At 44.4% G+C, this 20,907-nt stretch overlaps 1 protein-coding gene across 3 annotated transcripts in view; it reads right to left on the bottom strand.

Annotated features, from left to right (window-relative positions):
* Window positions 1–3,232: 3,232 nt before the first annotated feature.
* The window catches only part of LOC148024743 (transcription termination factor), a 61,566-nt gene continuing 43,891 nt past the window's right edge, over window positions 3,233–20,907 (bottom strand). Inside the window, exons 2-3 of one of the 3 annotated variants that reach the window (XR_015693254.1) lie at window positions 3,776–4,010; window positions 3,242–3,700 (exon numbers count right to left, since the gene is read on the bottom strand). Coding sequence is in view for 1 of the 3 variants with exons in the window: in XM_087693765.1 (XP_087549891.1) it covers window positions 3,852–4,010 (159 nt within the window). In the remaining 2 variants the exon portion in view is untranslated. Of the gene's footprint in view, window positions 4,011–20,907 lie in introns of all 3 variants that reach the window. The other 2 variants (XM_087693765.1, XR_015693255.1) reach the window with 2 other exon arrangements.

The following is a 20,907-nucleotide window of genomic DNA, read 5'->3' as shown; positions in this document are numbered from 1 at the left end:
CATATATCAAGTTTTTGCTCGAAGAGTCCAAGATACTGCAGCTTATAGCTTTTGTTATTAGCTGGCTACAATGTGTCAAGTTGTCATTTGACATGTGTATATACAATCTCTCTTGGACAGCCTATGGAAGTCGAGAAGCCCGTATCATCATCAGTCTCATCATATGTTTTGCCTAAAAGACAAGCAGGAGATTTCTTGTTGGATTATAATGATTCCAACATTGATGAAGAATTGAATGTGTCCTTGGATAAAAATAAACGGAGCTCACTTTTATAGATAGTAATGGAAACGAGGAAAAGAAGGCCAGGTGATCGTAGAATATGTCGAGGCTTTTTAAAGAGGAGTGAAAGCGCTGCGTGAACTCAACAGCTCAATTCATGCAACGAAGGTCTTTGAGCTTAAGCGCAAACAAGAAGAGACATGCTCGAAAAGCGAAGTTTCAAGCTATACAAGCTGAACATGAAGATAGGAAACAATAAGCAATGTATGAAGAACACCATGAATATATGAACCTGCAAGAAAAAGAATAAAGGCTGTTAGGATGGTGTGCAACAACATATAAATAATCGCCAACAATTTTAGGAATGCAATGAGATGGCATTATTCTGTGATACCAGAATGACGGAGATGGCTACTGTTGAAGATGTATAGGGGGCGATTTTTTTAGAAACACGTGAAGTAATGGTGGCACTTGGATATGCATAAATTAAACGGCAGGTAGCGACATGAAGAAAGGAGACGTTTGACACGCGGAATGACAAGGTAAGTCGACGACATTTCTTCCAAACAAATAAGGAGATAATAAGGCTGTCATTGATCATGGCTTGCTCGATGTGAGAATGGCATATTCTGAGATGGCGGCATTCAGAAATGAAGGGTGACGGTGGCTGATAATTTATGACACAGATCCTTAAGACTTTGATGACAGAGAGGTGTTTTATGGTGAAGACGTATGGGGAGTGGTTAAATATTTAGGTTCACCTGATTGCTTCGATCAGATAATTCAGAATGAGGGTGTTAAGTCCTTGTTCAAGAGTGCAGGAGCTAATATTCTGTGGTCCATTGCTCGTGTTGGTCATGGAAGCACAGCTCAATCTTATCGCGTTAGAGCTCATGGCATCAACAATACGTTAACGAATGCATGCACAAACTAAGGCTCAAATGGCGCGGAGATGAAGTTGCAAGAAAGATGACAGCTATAGCGGCCTGATTGGTAGTTACCAATGAAGACATGCAATACGACGACATTGATGGCAGGCAAGAAGACTCGACGTTGATCATGGGCTAAGAGATGCTTTTAATCATTGGCATAAGATGGCGTACTGGAACGCAGGGCGGCAGTATTTGATGTAATAAAGTCTTAAAGGCTTTTGACTCTTTTTTAAAAAACTTTAAAGCTTAAACGATGAGAAAGCTAAAGGCATAAAAAGCCTAAGGCTTTTTGAAAAAGCAAAAGCCAAAAGCACAACATATGAATGGACCAGAAAAACTATATGAAGGGAGTTGAGTGGAGTCTTATGGGCCTTTCCAATGTATTCATCTTGTATCTTGTGAGAGATATGAGAGAAAGGCCGCATGCTAAAGTGAGCTCTTGTTATGCCAATTTGAAAGTCTTAGCTTTTGGACTTCGAAGCGCCGAGCATTGGCTCAAGGCTATCAAGGTATGAGAATATAATTCACTCGGTTTTGTCTTTGAATTGTTGGTGTTTCTAAAAATTTTATTGGAGTGATACCCTACTCAGATTTGGGTTTTTAGTTGTTTGAGCTACAAGAGGCATATTTGTGTGTTGTTTCATTTCGTGTGTGGCTTGTGGTGTTTGTCTAATATTTAAAGTTTCTTGAGTTATGTTGTACATCCGATAAAATCAATTTTCCCAACCGACACTTCTTAACATCTCGTTATCGGATAGTGAGTGAAACTTGTTCTTGATCACCGCTCGCGTAACAACGTGCAATAAAAGACACATAACCAACCAAACTATGTGAAATGGATAGATTGATCCAATCATAACATTTTCTTTTAAAAAATTTAAAAAGACATCCAAGTCTATGGTTTTTGCTCTCTCTTCATATTTATGGAAGCTTTTGCTATTTGTAACTATTTTATGTCATTATATTATTATCTTGTTGCTTTACTCTATGCATTAAAATAAAATTTGACATTTTGGCTTGTTTTGTTTGAGTACCTTAACTTCCAAATTCTTATAATGTTCCATCTTCTTACCAAAGATACAAAAATATTAATCTATTTAATTGATATGATTCATTCTTAAACTTATGACATCATGCCTTTCACATTTTGCAAGCAATCCAAGAATACTTGTTAATTTCCAATGGACATGGATATAATATGACATGCGTATTATGGCCCCCTTTGCAACTAAAATTTCAGCTCATTTCAAACAAGAGCAAAGGTTCCTTGGATGCCCTTTAACAAGATAATTCCAACACTAAGGATGTAGCCCTACTATATCATGCCAATGGATAACATATTGCAAGGATATGCTTTCAAACATCATTAAAACAAACATAGGGTAAAAAGGACAATAAAGTGACACCCTACAAAAGTAAAACACACCACCACACCAATTTAAAGAAAATGTTGCACAAAAGATGCATCAAATTTACCAACCTTAAGCTGTGGCACAAAATTGTTATATTAAATGAGTTTCATGACAATCAAACAATTGAGCCACATAAATTGTTTTGTATCTTGGATTTTGTAAAACCTTGTCCTTGAATGCCACTCCATTGTCCCCTCATTGTCACTCTTTTGTAAACACTTCATTTATATCTAGCTCTCCTCCATTAAAAAATCAAAAGGTCCTACATGTTTTTATTTGAGTGTAACTATAACAAGTCATGGTGATACGCACCTAGATTAAAAACTACCATTTAAATGTTACTCTATCGGCCCCTTTACCCATGGTGGAAACAAAATCTAGAGACCCCATACTCTTGTTCTTGTTAGTCTTCCTCTCAACGTAGATAACAAGGAACCTTGCATCCATTGATCATTAGGAGGTCATATGACAAGCATGTGTGTGTGTTGTGTGTATACGAGATAAAACTTCCTTTAGACAAAGACCTCTTCATGATGGATTGCTGGTGCCTAATCTAATGCACAAAACTCATTGCTTTGCTGGATTGCCAATCATTTGAGAACACGTTCCCCCCTTGCCTCCTTTCAACCTTTTTTTGTAAATGCCACATTGAGTTTTTTATGATCTGCGAGCAAATCCCTAGATTCTTTGCTTTTGTGACTGTTTCTGATGCATCTTTGACACTATACCGCCACCATGTTCATCTCTTATACATTAACTTAACGAAGCATTGATCTCACCCTTAGAAAGTGGCACGTTTTGGGCTCAAATAGTACGGCTTTCATTCCCCATGGGCTTCAAGCCAACAGCTTGTCCTCTCACACTCAGAGCTTCTGCTCCAATTTGGCAAGAGCACTTTCTGTCACTCATATGGAGTGGATTTGACAATCTAAATGCTTCCCACAACACGCTCACCAACAGTTTGGTTGCTCAGCACAAGACAGAGGAGTGTAGACGTTGTTTTCTGCAACTCCGTTGCTTGAAGCTTCACTTTGATAGAACCAATGTCGAACTTAGCTCAATTATAAACAAACGAGTAATATTGTTTAGCGTCCATGTATGGTTGCCTGAAGTTTCAGTTTACAAACTGACTCTCAGTGACACTCTTAAGATACACGATTTGAATATTAGGAACAAAGGAGGCACTTACGCCGATAGAAGTAGTTTAGTAGTTAAGGTGCAATTCAGGATTTTACTAGTTTAGTATCCTGTTTCACTCTGAAAAATGAAAAATGAAAACTTCAAGTATTATCCAGCTTCTTGCTCAAAATCTTCACCTTCACTCTCTTCATCCACATTATCTCCATCGTCTTCTTCTCCATCAGGCTCATATTCCTCTTGGTCATTGTCCATATTTGTCTTTCCAATCCAAATCAAACCCTCATTTTCAGTCCGTATCTCATTATACTGCCAAACAGTACGAAAGACAGAAAATACACTTAGCTTGCTTGTCTACAGCTAAAGATAGAACAGCTTTAATGCAGTTATCCACCTGCTTTTACTCTTCAGTGTGTTAGCCAACACCACTGAGTAAACAAGAGACAGCATGGCACATAACCCTTCTAAATATATTTTTGGTAGGGTGGAACTAGGAAGCACCTAAATGAAGATGCCACACAGCCCAAGAATACTAGATAAAGGCGATGATTATCCATGTAGCAAGCTATTACTAGACTACAGAACAGCTTCAGTTGAATGTCACATTAAGCATGACAATGAATATATTTCTCCTGTTGTGAGTTAGCCACTACCAATACATCAGGAAACATCATCCAGGCCCTTAGAAACTATAATTTTGACAGGATGTAGCATTCAATTTATAAGTGGGATGTTATTGGTGCCCCTACTGCAAGGGGTAGAGTGAACATTGTAGATGCCAAAATAGCCTCCTGAATGAGCACCAATTAAACCTTTTTTGCTTCACCTTCATGAAAGCAGTATGGGTCCATGTATTTGCCTAGACGAGTTTTGGCTTTCTTTATTGCCCATGCCATCTCAAGGGTCTGGATGATTGTCAGGCAGTTCACAATTCACCCCTAGGCCTACTGCTGAATAATGCACATTCATTAATCCAGTAAAGCCTGAATAATGCACATTCATTAATCCAGTAAAGCCTCTCAACTGTGAATCCAAAAATACACTTAATGTTAATATAAGCTGAAAGCAAGCATATTAACCATTGCAAATCATAAGCTACCCAAAAATCCACTTAATGTTAATATAAGCTGAGAGCAAGCATGCCAACTATTGCAAATCATAAGCTCACTAGAAGCTGTGTCCCCTGCCTGATGTGTGCTGTCACCACTACCCTCTGCCAGTACCCTCCAGTCAACACCGCTGCTGCACTGCCACCTCCAGTTGACACCACCTGCCACCTCATCACCTGCAGTGTTTCATGATAGACATTAACCAACAATCTAGTGTAGAGTTTCCTCATTTTGGCATCCTCATCTGTACCATGCCATAATGGCATCTACCATAGGTGTGATCAAGTGATTGCCAGCCCAAGCTCTTCAATATTATCATGTCTCAGATGCTCACCTGAGAGTAAAGCTCTTGGAGGTGCACTCAATGGTTTAAGAAGCGGACATCATCCCCCTTCTACGCCCATAGACAACCATGGGGAAGTGAAGTTCACAGTTTACTATTCACCCTTTGAACCTATCACCAAGCACCATTGGATGGCCCCTAGTTCCCCATCCTCTTTGTCTTCAACCATACCAAGCAAGAGCCTATCGGACAAGTCTCAAAGCTTCCCCATGAGCATACACCTCGCATCTTGGAATGTCACTAGCCTCTTAAATAGAGCACAAGGTTCTAAGAGGCTAAATGTCTTGCAAGTGCTGCTTACCTACCCTTGCAAGTCACATTGACATTCTTCGTCTTCAGGAGCATAAGCTCTCCCCCTCTTAGACCAGTAGAGTCGGAGAGCTACTTACAAGAGCGTCTAGCACCTATTGGGAGTACTCAATCAGTACCCATGGCTAGAGTGAAGGAGTTCACACCTCAATTGGCTCGGGTCTATTGTCCTATGTGTGGTATCTGTTAGAGAGTCATTTCCTGGACAGCAGTGTGCAGAGCAGTACGGCCAGAGTGCCACATCAGCAACACAAACAGGTGCCACGTGGCACAGCTGCAATCGGCCAATTTTTCCGTGCAGTCGGCTGCACTGTTTCTGCCTATTTTTTCATGATATTTTCTGCTATTTATAGCAGACTGGTCCAGCAGCGCTTGGACACATCTTGGATCTTGAGATCTGACAAAGACAGCCTGTTGTGACTAACAGCACACCGACTAACGGAAATCCAAGTCCTCAAGGCGAAGACACACACAGATATTTTCTCTGCACCCGTGTATATTTCTGCACTCCTATACAGTATACTACACTGCAGATTTTCTGTGTTTCACTGTCTCTCCTCTCTCTCTCTCTTCTCTCTGTGTTCACTCTCTCTCAATCTTTGTCCTATGCTTCCACATTGCTGCACTTTGACAGTATCACGAGACTACTATTGCAAGTAGAGCTTTATGGGTGAGGCTAGATATCATGGATTCATGCATTGGATTCCTCAACATCTATACACCTAAGCAACTTATTTAGAGGCATTGTGTGATCCGAAGGAGAGAGTGTTAACCGTCAGACGAACAAGGTGGAAAATCTAAAGCAAAAGACAAAGGCCAAGGTAAAAGTGAAACGGAAAACGAAGACGCGCCAAGAAAAATATGGAAGCATAAGAAATGCAAAAAGATCCTAAATAAAGGAAAAAAGCACACAAGAAAAAGCACAAGTCAATACTTTTGTAAAAGAGCGCAAGCGTATCATGGTTTAATTTTAAGAGCGTCGGGCTCTCACCCGGGCTTTCACCCGTGCAATTTGTAAAGGTAGATGGGCGGTAGGAAGGAAGCTAGGAAGATAGAAAGACAATGGGAAAAAAGGCCTAGGCCACCGCCGGCCATATAAAAAAAGGAATAAGGGAATGACCGCCCAAAAGGAATTTAGAGTTTTGTATATAAAGTTGAAAAGTGAATAAGAAACTGATTCTTATGTGTAGCCAAAGGTGGCTCTCTTCTTCTTCTTGTTCTTCTTCTTGCTTGCTTGAGCTTGTGTTTGAGAGAGGGAGTGTGAGAGTGTGAGGGTGAGGGACCGGGGAAAAAAAGCTCTCCATCTTCTCCTCTATTCTTCTCTTCTCTTCTCTTTTCTCTTCTCTTGCTCACGGCGATGGAGCTTGGAGCATGGAGCTTGAGGATGGAGCTTGCTTGAAGCTTGCACTTGGATCGTGAAGCTACCGGAGTGCACAGGAGAGGAGGTAACTCGATCGGCATGGAGGTAAGCTCACTACACCCGTAGATATGGATGGCGCGTCGGCTATGTGAAAGGTAGCCATTAGTGCTCGACTTGGAACGCTTGAAACAATAAACGGTCTGTGGGTCTTGGCGGTTGAGCGAAATACCCTACATTTTTGTTCCATTGCCGGGACCAACGGATATAAGCCTTGAGCACTTGTGCGCTTCAAATCGAGCATCGAAGTAGAGTTTTCCATGAACCGGTGCTTAAGATAGATAGGTAGGAAGCGAGGGAGTTTGAAGAGGTATTCGATCTCCTTAGCAAGTAGATTTTTGGTTTTTGGACTTCGAAAAGCATGATGGAGTAGTGTAGGTGTTTCCCTTATGATTTTTTCTTGCATTTAGAAAGGATACGAGCAAAATATTGAAGCAAACAGTAGGGTTTTCTGTTACTGTATAACAGGCTGAAACAAGGAAAAGAATGACAAAAAATGAAAATTTGGGTTAAATGTTGGTGAAGGGAGCAAGACTAAGGTGAGTGCAGGCCTGGGCAGGGTGATAAGGAGCCAGGAGTAGCAAGAAAGGCCACATTTTGCATTGCAGGATTTCAAGAGAGCAGGAGAGAGGGTGAGAGCCTCATCGCATGGACCTGCTTCGATCTGGTCATCTAGGAGCTATTTACCCAGCCCAGGTAATTCCACACCTTCCCCTATATGAGTAGCTTGAATCTAAAGGTGCTCAACAAGTAGGAAGCCCTCAATCGCTCGGCGCAAAGAATTCTTTGAAGTCCGGTAAAAATCGCGTCGCACTTGGCCCGTCCAAGTGACGGCAATTCTAGACCGAGTCCTAGAATCGGCCCTCGGACCACTCGGCCCTCGGACCACTCGGCCCTCGGACCACTTGGCCCTTTGGTCCAATACACTCAAACGCCTTTCACTCGGCCCGTCCGAGTGAAGCATTCGAACCAACATTGAAATTCAGTGCTCAACCCTACCAACTAGGCCCAACCCTACTCGGACAAGTTGATATTCGGCACAGCCGAATTCACCACTCGGCCCTCGGCCCACTTGACTCAACCCTCCACCCACTCAGCCCTCGGACTGGCCGAATTTGACATTCGGACCAGTTACATTCGGTCATTTCTCATTCGGCCCTCCGTCCTCGGATGGGTCAAATCGGACATTCGGCCCCTGCAATTCGGACCTATTGAGCCGAATTTGGATTTTTTCAAATTTTAACCTATAGACTCTGAAACTGACCAAGAGACCATATAGAGCCGAAACCATATCATAGATCAATCACTGGGCTGAAATTTAGAGCAAGTAGTTCAAAATTTGGCTACGAACGGTCCTTCAAATTGCACATGATGTTTACCGTAACGGCCTTGCAGGCCGGAGGGAACTGTGAGAGTGCACTGCGGAAGAGGAAATACGAACACGGAGGGAGAGAGAGAGAGAAAGCAGAAAATAAGGAAGAGAAATCTGCACTGACTGAAATGAATGCTGAATACACTGAAATGGACTGATCAGTCCCTGCACGCAGCCCACAGGGTCAATGAGGGCACCAGATCAGGCTGATGATGATGGCAGCACCACCACGGGGGAGAAGGAGCGTCGGAATCTGCAAGAAGACAAGTGATAAAGTGGGGAGGGGGGCTGCCAATAAATAGGCAACGGACAAACCCTAACCCTAACCCTAAAATGGGCGCAAACCCTAAAATGGGCGCAAACCCTAAAAGTGCCCTAAAATGGGCGCCCCACAACAATGACCAAAAAGTGGCCAAGTAGCCAGTGGCTGCCCACTAAAAGAGGCCAAAAAGAAATACACAACCTAAGACAGCCAGTCGAGAGTGACTAGCCTCCCCCATCATAACACATGACAGACATGTCAGAGCTCCTAATGTCCTCGTCCGACTCAGACTGAGGCTCACAGGCAGGAGATGACAAGGCATGACAAACATGACTGCTAACACCCCCTCTCAGATCCTGGATGTGGCTGAAGGCCGAAGAGGAAATAGATCCTGGGGTGGCAAGAGGAATGCCAATGTCGATGAAGTCCGTCGGTGTAGACTGCCGCTGAAGGAGCTCCTCACGATCCTGGGAATCCCCCTCTAAAACACTAGGGGCCAGGGAATCCACAGCCGCATCACCGAGAAATTTCCCCTCTGAAAGGGATGGGGGGTACGAGGGAACCACCGGAGGAGAAGGTGGGGGATGGGAAGGAACCTGTGGAATAGAAGGTGCACGAGCAAGAACGGTGTAGCAATAGACTGCCTCGGAGGACCCTGCATCAAAGAAGGGGAATGGAGCCTGTAAAGCCCGCTCTCCTGCCAACCTGTAAATAAGACAACTCCTGTAAAAGAATCCTCAATAACAACGGCATGCTCGGTGAAGATCACTCGTGTGGCAAGCCACGTAAGGCCATAAACTGAGAGGAGGGGAAGGCCCAAATCCAGAACATATAGGGCCTGTGAAAAGGAGCTCAAAGGTCGGTCCGTAAACAAAGGCAATGTGCCAACACCACTAATAGGCACCGATAAAAGGTCACCAACAGTGACTGAACCCTCTGATGGACGGAGATCCTGTAACAAATCACCTCGGGGAGTCATATGACTCGAAGCACCACTGTCCACTAACCAAGGCTGCGCAGAAGACACTGCAGCCACGGAAGAAGGATCCTCCTCCAAAGCATGGATATGAAGGAACACTGACTCATGGGTAAGAGCTGGTGTAGAGGTAGAAGGCTCCGATGTAGATCCACCCTTCGCTCCCAGACGAAGGTGAGGGTACTTCTTCCAGCATTTCTCCTCGGGATGAGTCCCTTTCCCACAATGTGGACACTTCGGTCTCTCTGAATCTGAGTCAGAGCCTGAAGAACTGTCCTTCTGCTTAGCCTTTGACTTCGTCTTCTTCTTCTGTCCTCCCGAACCTGCAACAAAGGCTCTAGTGGAGTCGGATCCACTAGCACTGACCTCTCTGAGTCGCTCGTCATGCTCCAAGACAAGCGGGGATAGCTCCTCCCATAGAAGCTTCTCACGGGTCCTCGATGTAAGAAGGCTGGTGTAGAAAACATCAAACCGAGGCGATGGCAGCTGAGTCAAAAGAATCATAGCCATGTCTTCACAAGATATCGTCCGACCGAGGGATGCAAGCTCATCCCTCATATCCTGTAATCTGTTGATGTGGTCCTTCATGGAAGGACTATCATCAATAGCGAGCATCCGCAACTTCTTTTCAAGAGATATCCGGTGGGCAAACGTCTTCTGCTGATAGAGAGGCACTAGCTTCTGCCACACGTCCACTGCAGTCTTCAACCTGTGAACATGAACAAGGACAGAATCCTGCAAACTCAGAAAGAGGAAAGATCGGGCTCTAGAATTGAGCCGATCCCATAAGGCTGCGCGATCCATAGATGTCCCATCTGCGGGATCCACCATAGGCCGGGAAATAGGAACAGAAACAAGCTCCCAAAGATCGAAGGAGTCCAAGATACACTCCACCTTGCAGAACCATAGAGAAAAGTTGGAGCCATCCAACCGGTCCTCTCTAGGCAGCTGAGGAAGTACGGGTACCTGTACAGGGGGTATCAAAGGCTGCATCGTCGGCCCACTGAAAGGGGAACGCCGAGATACATGAATAGAAGGCGGACGGGAACGAGGAATAGACTCCGTAGGACGATCATCGCGATAGAAATCACGCCTCCGTTCAGATGAGTGTTGAGACAAAAGCTCGTCATCTGAATCATCAAAACCTGTAGACTGATGATAAGACATCTTCCAATCTGCAAAATACCAAACACCAAAGAAAACTGTGCCGATGCCGAAGAATGACCACCAGAAGGGTCACCAACCACCAGAAGAACCACCAAACTCCAGGAAATCAGGTCGTCAAGCACCAGAAGGTGAAAACGCAGCTGTGTAGGGCACAAAATCCGGAGGGAAAGTTGCCAGGCACCAAAACGCAGCCCAGAAAAGAAGCGCCAGCTGGAGATGAGCCGCCAGGAGGGAAAACGACCACCTTGGATGCAAAACGCAGCCTGTAGTGGAGTCGCCCAGCTGAAGTGAAGGCCGCCCAGCTGAAGAGAAGGCCACCCAGCTGAAAACGCAAGGAGCAGGAGCTAGTTGATGACGTGGCAGCCTCTGGAAAGGGCTGATACAGCAAACGCAAATATTCAGACCACCTATGCAGCAAACGCAAATATTCAGACCACTTGGAGGGGCCGCCTGGCTGTTGGAGAGAAGGGGGGCAGCAACAAATGATAGGTGTGGTCTCTCTCCAGTCGATGAAGACCTCCGTGCTCTCAATTTGGCGATGATACCATGTGAGAGTGCGCTGCGGAAGAGAAAATACGAACACGGAGGGAGAGAGAGAGAGAGAGCAGAAAATAATGAAGAGAAATCTGCACTGACTGAAATGAATGCTGAATACACTGAAATGGACTGATCAGTCCCTGCACGCAGCCCACAGCGTTAGTGAGGGCACCAGATCAAGCTGATGATGATGGTAGCACCACCACGGGGGAGAAGGAGTGTCGGAATCTGCAAGAAGACAAGTGATAAAGTGGGGAGGGGAGCTGACAATAAATAGGCAACGGACAAACCCTAACCCTAACCCTAAAATGGGCGCAAACCCTAAAATGGGCGCAAACCCTAAAAGTGCCCTAAAATGGGCGCCCCACAACAATGACCAAAAAGTGGCCGGGCAGCCAGTGGCTGCCCACTAAAAGAGGCCAAAAAGAAATACACAACCTAAGACAGCCAGTCGAGAGTGACTAGCCTCTCCCATCATAACACATGACAGACATGTCAAAGCTCCTAATGTCCTCGTCTGACTCAGACTGAGGCTCACAAGCAAGAGATGACAAGGCATGACAAACATGACTGCTAACAAGAACTGCCCCTCCCGGGCCCCCACAGAGGGGGGGCTCTGCCCCCTCCGCACCTCCCCCAAGTAGGTTGGAGAGAAAACGCGCACCGTGACAGGTCCTCCAAATTAGATCCTAATGTAGTAATGGCCCTGCGCAAGCATGGATTCTCACTTGTAAAGGAGCAACCAAAAGCCCATACTCGAACAAAGACAAACAGAGACCCTAGAACCTCAATGGGCCAGTCTAGCCAACAAGGGCAAAAAGGCCACACCGCAAAAATACGTATGTATTCCATTCGGACTACATCTAGTCAAAGCGGAAATCGACAACATCAAGTTACAACTGTGGAAATGACTAGATATGACAGTCTTGACGATAGATGCACCTTGAATAGCTAGCACTGCACACACGATCCAAGACATCAATGGAGAATCCACATCTGGTCGTGCAGTTGGGGACTCAAGGGCATTTGTCAAACGGCTTAATTTACAAGCCAAGATCCAGAAAACGAAGACATAGTACCACCTGCTTATCTTAGGGTCAAACTCACTACAAAAAGAGAGCACACTATCGATGCTCTAATTGATGAAGGAGCAAATTTTAATATCTTAACCTATGAAGTATGGACTCTACTAGGCCAACCAGAGCTCACACCAACTAATGTAACTCTTAGTCCTTACAGAACACATCCACGAGCACTTATAGAGAAGTGCAAAATCCTCGCGACAATTGAAATTGAGAGCTTGTCTATCCTATTTCATGTTCCTCCAAATAGTGCTAATTACGGAAAGAAAGCCCTCCTAAGAAGACCCTTCAAAAGGACGACCAAGTGTGAGGCCGATTATGTAGCACAGAGGATATACTTGACACTATTGGGTGTGAGGATAATCACAACCTTTAGCAAGGTGACCTCATCGAACCTCGAGAAAAAGGCAAAGAAGGTGCTGACATAACAAGCAAGCCTAGTAATGAGAGCAAGGACCTGTTGAAAGAGTTGATACAAGCACAGGTTGAACAGAGAGAACCAGTGAGCGAGGCTATGCGTGAAACAAGAAGATCAGGAGACAATGCCAAGGATAGGCTTTGAACTTACAAATATCGTAGAAAACCACAAAAGAAGCCCAAGCCTTATAGACGAAGGTATAAATGGAGAGCCAACACAACAGCGCGATGGATATCCAAAGCGTCGCTACGTGCCCAAGGGTATTACACAGGTAACCGATGGATTTGGATACCAAAGTCCCTTGCTAAACTACCGCTATCAGTTAAAGCTCAGATTGCATCAAAAGCAAAGAAGCACATGAGGAAATCTAAGAGAAAATTTAGATCTCAGGGCAAGAAACCAAACATAAGTATTGAAAGGAAGAGCCTAGCATGCTTAATAAGCAGATGTCAAATGTAATCATTAAGCGTGCACAAAGATCACTAGTGCTCAAGGAGCTTTTGACTTCCCAAGAGGATCATGAGCACCACAGGCACAACGCTACTCATAAGAAGGCTGATTGCTCAACAAAGCAAATGGCACAATCGTCTATCAGCCGCGAGAAAATCTTCCAGCCAGTACCGAGTCCACCTAAGAGTCCCAGATCTCCTACACACTCCTTCCCTAAACGGACACAGGAAGCACAAAAGCAGCCGTCAAGTGCAGCTGCCCAATCCCAACCTCTATCTCCATCTAAGCTTCCAGATGTCCAAGAGGTGGGACATGGCACCACCCGTAGCTCTCGGCCCAAGGATATGCCTATGCAATCTATTGTAACTAGATCAGTTAAGGCTCGATCTGCACAAGTGAATACTCAAAGGGCAACAAAAGACACGACCACTTTCAATCGGCCTAAGGACTTGACACCGCAATTCACCAATAGTAGCCAGTCCACTGAACTAGCTACTACTACTTCCAATCAGGGATCACATCAGTCACAGCCCTTGGCCGTAACAATGCCCCTTGCAAAACGTGTCCTTAGTAGTTCATCTGTGTCGCAATCAACTTCCTTGACAACTCCAACACTTCCAAAGCACCTAAAGCCTAGGCTGGAAGAGTTAAACAAAAGGGAATTGGTTGAAGAGCTAGACTCTCCAAAAAGAGAGGGGGTTGTACCCTCAGAACCTAGCAAGGCTATTCAGCAGGCCGTGGCTATGTCCCATGAGGACACACTAGAGAAAGAGAATGCTAAGGCCTAGCCAAGCACATCGACGACTGACCTAGTTCAAGGTCCCGAGTCTTCAAGGGATACACCTCGATTGCTTAAGAAAAAGAAGAAAAAAGAACGAAAACAACGGCGGCAGTTGCAAGTGATTGTAGACCCCAAGAAGATTAAGACCAAGAGTGCCGAAGAGCTGAGGAATAAAGCATCGAGTCCATCCACCAATGAACCCATTGGTGTCTCTTTTAATAGCGGTGAAACCTCATTCACATTCGTGCGTGCTGAAAAATCAAAGCAGTCGTTACCATCAACGGTTACTTGCAACACTCAATCCACCAACAACAGAACTCGCATTGACCAATCAAGAGTGGATACAACACTGGCACAACAGGGTGACAAATTTATACCAGTCACATCCAAGGAGAACCATGATGCAATAACAAAGCCTCAAGAGAAACATGGAAACCCCGAGAGCATAGGCAATCCTAGCGTTGACCAATCTTGCTCATCTAGACCTAAGCCCCCGGCCATGCTAAAGCCTAGGGAAACTCCTAGAACTTTGCATGAGATAGCAACCGAGCAAGCCCTCGATGAACATACAAGTATTGCAAAATGCTTAACTGAGTTGGATGCTAAACTCAGAGTATTTGCACGTATCTACGTCCTTGTAGATATGGGCGTATTCCCTAGGGAGCAGCCTGAAGAATACTTGCCATTTCCCCAATCTTGGAAAGAGCAAGAATATCTTGGCGAACACTATGACAAGCTGCTACATGAATACATGCGACTCACCTCTGACAAGGAAGCCGACGAACTACGCTTAACCGTAACATTCAATGATGTGCTCTGCCAACCAAATCTCTTAGAGATAGAGAAACTAAAGCGACAATCAAAGGATCGAAGTCAATTTGAAAAACGTTGATTTGAAAACCGCATTGCAATGGCCAAACTAAGAGCCCAAATTATGACAGTCTCAGAGGAGCGATTGGCTAAATGGCAGTCTAAAAGAGACCCAACCTATGTGGCACCAACTTCCTTTCAAGTGCTAACTACCATTCGGAGTACAAGCTTAGCTAGAACTAGCCAAGAGAACTCTCTGGCTGATAAGATTCTCACTAAGGAGGAGTTACATGTTGCCAGTAGACTCACACAATGTGCCATGCTACTCGATGTTGCAAAATATCTATCGTTATTGAGTAAGTTGCCACGAGTACTGGATGCGTGTACTATACTCCAGTACAATCCGGAGTTCTACAATTGGTTTTTATCCTCATGAAGTGACATGGATTCGTAAATATGCACATAAATGAACAATGAATTTTAGACCCTATATAGATAATATCAACACACACAAGCAATGATAGTCAAGCGCATGGAGAAGAGTTGGGTTTGATAGACTGAGCTCCTCAGGTCCTCCTCTCACCACACATTTAGAAGTCGGGTGACCATTCCCGCCTCCAAGAGGAGAGCATGCAACCCTCATTACCGCCATAGAAAGCCCTGACCAACATCTCTGATGATATAGACAGGGCACCGTCCCTTTCTATACACCTTTTCTCTTTCTGGTCTATCCTTCCGGGGATGAGCCTTGCTCCACTCCATGACAACCAGTCCCACAGCTTAGCATAAGCCAAGATCTGCTAATGAATGGAGGCAAAATGAACATCATCACGGGGACTGTCCCTTTACAACAAATATTGCATGCCTCACCTCACCCCTCCTCGTCATATGCGCTTGATAACCCACTGTATAATCCCTTCCATGCGAATAGTTTTATCCTGCCTCAAGGCCTAACCCTTGGTTCGCATTTTGCAGGTCCCCCTACGGTAGCAGTCATGGACCACATAGTGCACCTGGCTTGCAAGGAAGCTCTCCGCTATCAGAGACACTAGCACCCCCACCAAAACTCTACATGCCTACTCTAAAGAGGTACGCACCGAAAAGAGGCCCCAAACGACACCGCCCAGGACGCAAGCCAAAAACTCCCCAAACTAAGAGGACGAGGGCTCAAGGGAGCACACGGGGCGTAGCAACACCAGCCGTGTAGGCCCCCACCAGACGCTCTGGCACCAAGTGCTCAAAGAAGAAGACAGCTCGAGACAAGCAGAAATTTGATGCATTGTTCAAAAGCATTCTGGAAACAATTGCGGCCAGGGACTATATCATTCAGGTCCCGACCGACATCTTCCCCACTCAGCCTCACAGGAGCCCCTCATCGGCACAGCCCCAATCGCCTGACCACCTAGACTCACCCCGCCTCGTACAAATAGAGTAGCCCCTATGATGTATAAGCTACTTAACAAACGCCATCCTGCCATAACTTTTTGTCTTTAAATGGTTAAAGGGGCAAGCTCCCCAACTGTATACACTTTCCTTACCTACCGCTAATATATGCCACATCTTTAACAAGCACCGGAATATGCATCGCAGTCAACATCATAGGATTTTGATAAAGTAATATCTTGTCGTGATTGCATCTGTTCGTTGTACTTGATGTATGCGACTTGCATATACTCTCACGAAGTGACAAGTGAATGCAGGACGATACAGATCTTCGTACGAAAGTGTTCAATGCCCAAGTCACCGCAAGACCACCAACCTCACAAAGAGCCGCAACAAAGCCACATTGCCGAAAGCGAAAATCACCCTTACCGTGTTGAGAAATAGACAAATGATGTATGCTGCAGGATGAGGTGTTGTATACCATAAACACAACGAGGAGACCATAAGCACAGTGAGGAGAGTGGAGAAGTTGGAAAGCTATAAAGACATGTACTTGGTTCACTTTTCAAGTAATGTTATTGTCCTTTCAATCAAGTGTCAGTATCATTGTCCTTACACACAAGAATGTCTTTATGAGTCCAAGTCGCAATCTTGGAACCCAATTCACTTGTGTGACAATTGGTCTTGTCTAGTCTATGTCTTCATGAGTTTGTACTTTGAGTTCCAACCTCCATAGCTGCCATGCTCTAGATCCGTGTTTTCCAACATGGTATCAGAGCTCAGTTGAGCATGGTTTAGCTCTCCTCTACTCTCTCTCAATCCCTCTTCAACTCTAGTCAGCTCAGTTCTAGTCCATGACTTTATCTCTGAACTCTACCTTCACTTGAGCTTCCATGTCAACCATAACCAACAGCACCCTGTCATCTTGAAGCTTGTGTATCTCCCTCCACATACCAAATCTCTCTGAGCTTCCTTCTAGAGAGGTGTTCCCCACCTCACAAAGCTTCCCTGTATCACATCAATCCATGAGATTTGGCTATCTGGACCTCAGCATTGTCACTATTGTCAGTTGCTGCCATAGCCCCAGTTTGTGGCCTGCAGGACATACCTCACTTTGAGCTCTCATATCTCTCAAACCAGGTAATATTTCAGTGTGCTTTGTTCTGGAGGATTGTTCTTCTACTCAAGGAGCTTCTTCCTATCACATCTAAGCTTGGCATTGGGCACTCACAAGCCTGGCATTGCTGAAATTCAACGTCGCTGCCATAACTGCGCCTGTTTACGATTCGCTGATCTGCACGCATACTGCTGTACCCGATCCTGATGTTTTTCATGGGGCTCTTGTAAAGCATGGAGTAAGCTACATTTTCATAAAAAAACTTTTTAAAATGATCAACTCTAGCTCTAGATATCTGGAAAAAACCAAGTCTGGGTCAAAACCCTAATCCAAGAAGCCATAGCCATCAAGGTTCAAGCTCATTTTTTTTCAATTTCTCATTCCCCTCAACTTAGGGCACACACTGCCACTCTTATCTGAGTCTGAACTCAGTTCCCAGCAAGATTAACACTTCAAATCAACAAGCAAGAAGAAGATCAAGCACCGACATTCAATACTAAGCTCAAGAATAGTATCAATTGATACTCAACTAGTGTCAGTTGACACTAACCTCCTTGTGACACTTCACAAATCCCCCTTGCTGGTCTTTTCTCAGTTAATTGAAGCTGCTCAACATGGCAGAGCTTGAGCAAATAGCAAAGTTCAATGGAGAAGGCTTCCATGCTTGGAAGGAGAAGACCATGTACCACCTCATGTGGAAGGATTTGTGGGACCTATTTGAAGATGAGGAAAAAGATACAAATGACAAGGAGGAAGATGCAAAAATCGGGATACTTGCAGTAGCTCCACCAAGAACCAAAGAATGGAAGAAGATGAACAACAAAGCTCTAGGCATCATTGCATGGGGACTATCTGATGATGTCTTGCATCATATCTCTGGCATCAGAGATGCTACAAAGGCTTGGGAAGAGCTTGACAAGATCTTTGGTACTCAAACAAAGAATTCAAAGGTAAATTTACTCATGCAATTTTATAAGCTGGATATAAAGGATAGTGCTTCCATGTCCATACACATTAATAAGTTTAAGAGTTTAAAAACCCAGCTTGCAACTCTTAAAAAGAATATTGATGAAGATGAAGCAATAGCCGTACTGCTTGCAAGGGTAAACAAGGATCCATATGAGAACCTTGTGTCCACTCTAAGTAATGTTCCGAGTCTCTCACTCAAAGATATTGAGCACTCACTGCTTGAAGAAAGCAAATTTAAAAGCAAATATGTAAAAGAGACCAGCTCAAGGAAAAACCTCTTATACACTAGAGGAGATACTGGACCCAAAGGAAGAGGTCGAGGATTCAACGCCGACAATAGAAGTCGGATGACATGCCATTATTGTGGTAAGATTGGCCATGTAGCCAGTGAATGTTTCCACAAGAAAAGAGCCCAACAAGTGCAAAGTGATCATCACCAAAACCAGTTTATGAATGAAGAAAAAGAAGAAGAAGATGCTAATGAAGAAAAAGAAGAAGAAGATCCTTCCGCTACCATCAACAACTCTGACAGATTGTTTTGAAGAATTTTTATTGTATGTTTTTCCCATAGTGGATCTTTTTGGATTTCACTTTGGAAAAACCCTACCAAAAATGTACAATTTCAAGCCTTAACTTGACTAGGCTGCCATAGAGCTAGTCTCCTGGTCTATCTTTGTATGCAGGGGGACCAAAAGCCAGCAAGGGTAGAGATTCATCATTTGAGGGGGGGTGTTGAGAAATAGACAAATGATGTATGCTGCAGGATGAGGTACTGTATCCCATAAGCACAGTGAGGAGAGTGGAGAAGTTGAAAAGCTATAAAGATATGTACTTGGTTCACTTTTCAAGTAACGCTATTGTCCTTTCAATCAAGTGCCAGTGTCATTGTCCTTACACACAAGAATGTCTTTATGAGTCCAAGTCTCAATCTTGGAACCTAATTCACTTCTGTGACAATTGGTCTTGTCTAGTCTATGTCTTCATGAGTTTGTACTTTGAGTTCCAACCTCCATAGCTGCCATACTCTAGATCCGTGTTTTTCAACATACCGATCGCCCACATCGCATGGCCCAAAGCATGATCTTAACCACTTTCTCTTTCTAGGTTACACTCTACACCGGGCACTCACAACAGTTGTTACCTCAATTGTACCAACATCACATGTTTCAAAGAGGATTGCAAAATCTCAAGTATCTCTCCCCATCTCAACAACTGCTTCTCTAACAACGAGGCTAGGAAACATCATCGCTGTAATATCCATTTCTTGAGCCTTCGAAACTCGACATTTCCCAACCCATTGAAAGGCTGATAGCCTCAATATATTGCAATGGTTGTACTCAGGCAAGTCAAAAAAAAAAAAAAAAAAAAAAAAAAAAAGACAAAAAGAAAAGAATCGCCCATGATCACAGCACAGCACCTAGGGGTCCTCAAATTAGGTACGTCCAATGACCTTGGTCGACTGGCTCCGTCCCTAGTCCCCTCGCCCTTTCGCATCACCCACAATTGTTCAGGACACATCAAGGGCAGGACATACCTAGGGAGCTTGTCTCGCCTATCGTTAGACCTGTCACTCTAATCCATTCGCACGATTCCCTCTTGCACTCTGCCTTAATACTATTGCAATCAATCCTGGTAAGCACCGCACGAATGGCCATGAAAAGTACACCGTCCTCATCACACAGGTCCAATAGCTACCAGCTACCGAGAGTGCGTTGTCCATGTGTTCAATTGTGCTACCTCCTACAGTCACAATGCAAAGGATGTCTCATACACCTTCACGTGTACTTCTTTTCAACATGGGTAATATCTAAGTATGCACGAGAAACTAGCCCGCGGTCTTCTAACTACGTAATATCTAAGTATGCACGAGCACTCACATAATATCTGCACCGAAATATATACATAGTTTGGGTCCTCAAGTGCAAAACAATACTCTCAGCTAACTTAGAGTTCGACCTATCTCCCAAACTAATTGAACTACGTATTGTGCACGATAAAGAAGACTAACACTACCCTTAGGGAGAGACCACATATGAGAGAGGTTTTCAGTTGCAAGTATTGAAGACTCCAACGAAAGTGTCATTTGCTCTTCATCGACACTCAACTCTTAATTCTTATCCTTTATCATCCTACAAGCCCGCCAAGAATCGTCATGTGCACAATCCCCAACAAACCAACACTTGTGTTGGCCATCAATGCAATCCCCAAGAAAAAACAGCCCTACTACCAACTCCAACTCCCCTACCACCAGCCACCTAGGCCACCAACGTGCCCCCAACGACCTTCCTCCACACCACCACCAACACTCCTTCACGGCAACCACAAATATCCCTTCCACCCTCGTCTTCAATGCATGCCAAAGCCTGCTACCTACGACGGTGAGTGCCATGGGACTGGCACTCGTCTAGGAGGGGGATAATGTTAACCATCAGACGAACAATGTGAAAGATTTGAAAAATCTAAAGCAGAAGACAAAGGCCAAGGTAAAAGTGGAACGGAAAATGAAGACGCGCCAAGAAAAATATGAAAGCACAAGAAATGCAGAAAAGTCCTAAATAAAGAAAAAATGTGCATAAGAAAAAACGCAAGTCAATACTTTTGTAAAAGAGCGCAAGCGCATCATGGTTTAATTTTAAGAGCGTTGGGCTCCCACTCGTGCAATTTGTAAAGGTAAATGGGCGGTAGGAAGGAAGCTAGGAAGATA

Source organism: Lygodium microphyllum, chromosome 15 (assembly GCF_053477565.2).
Source record: "Lygodium microphyllum isolate KBCC chromosome 15, Lygodium_microphyllum_v1.1.10, whole genome shotgun sequence".
NCBI classification, from domain to species: domain Eukaryota; kingdom Viridiplantae; phylum Streptophyta; class Polypodiopsida; order Schizaeales; family Lygodiaceae; genus Lygodium; species Lygodium microphyllum.
This window is presented reverse-complemented; position numbering and strand designations above follow the sequence as displayed.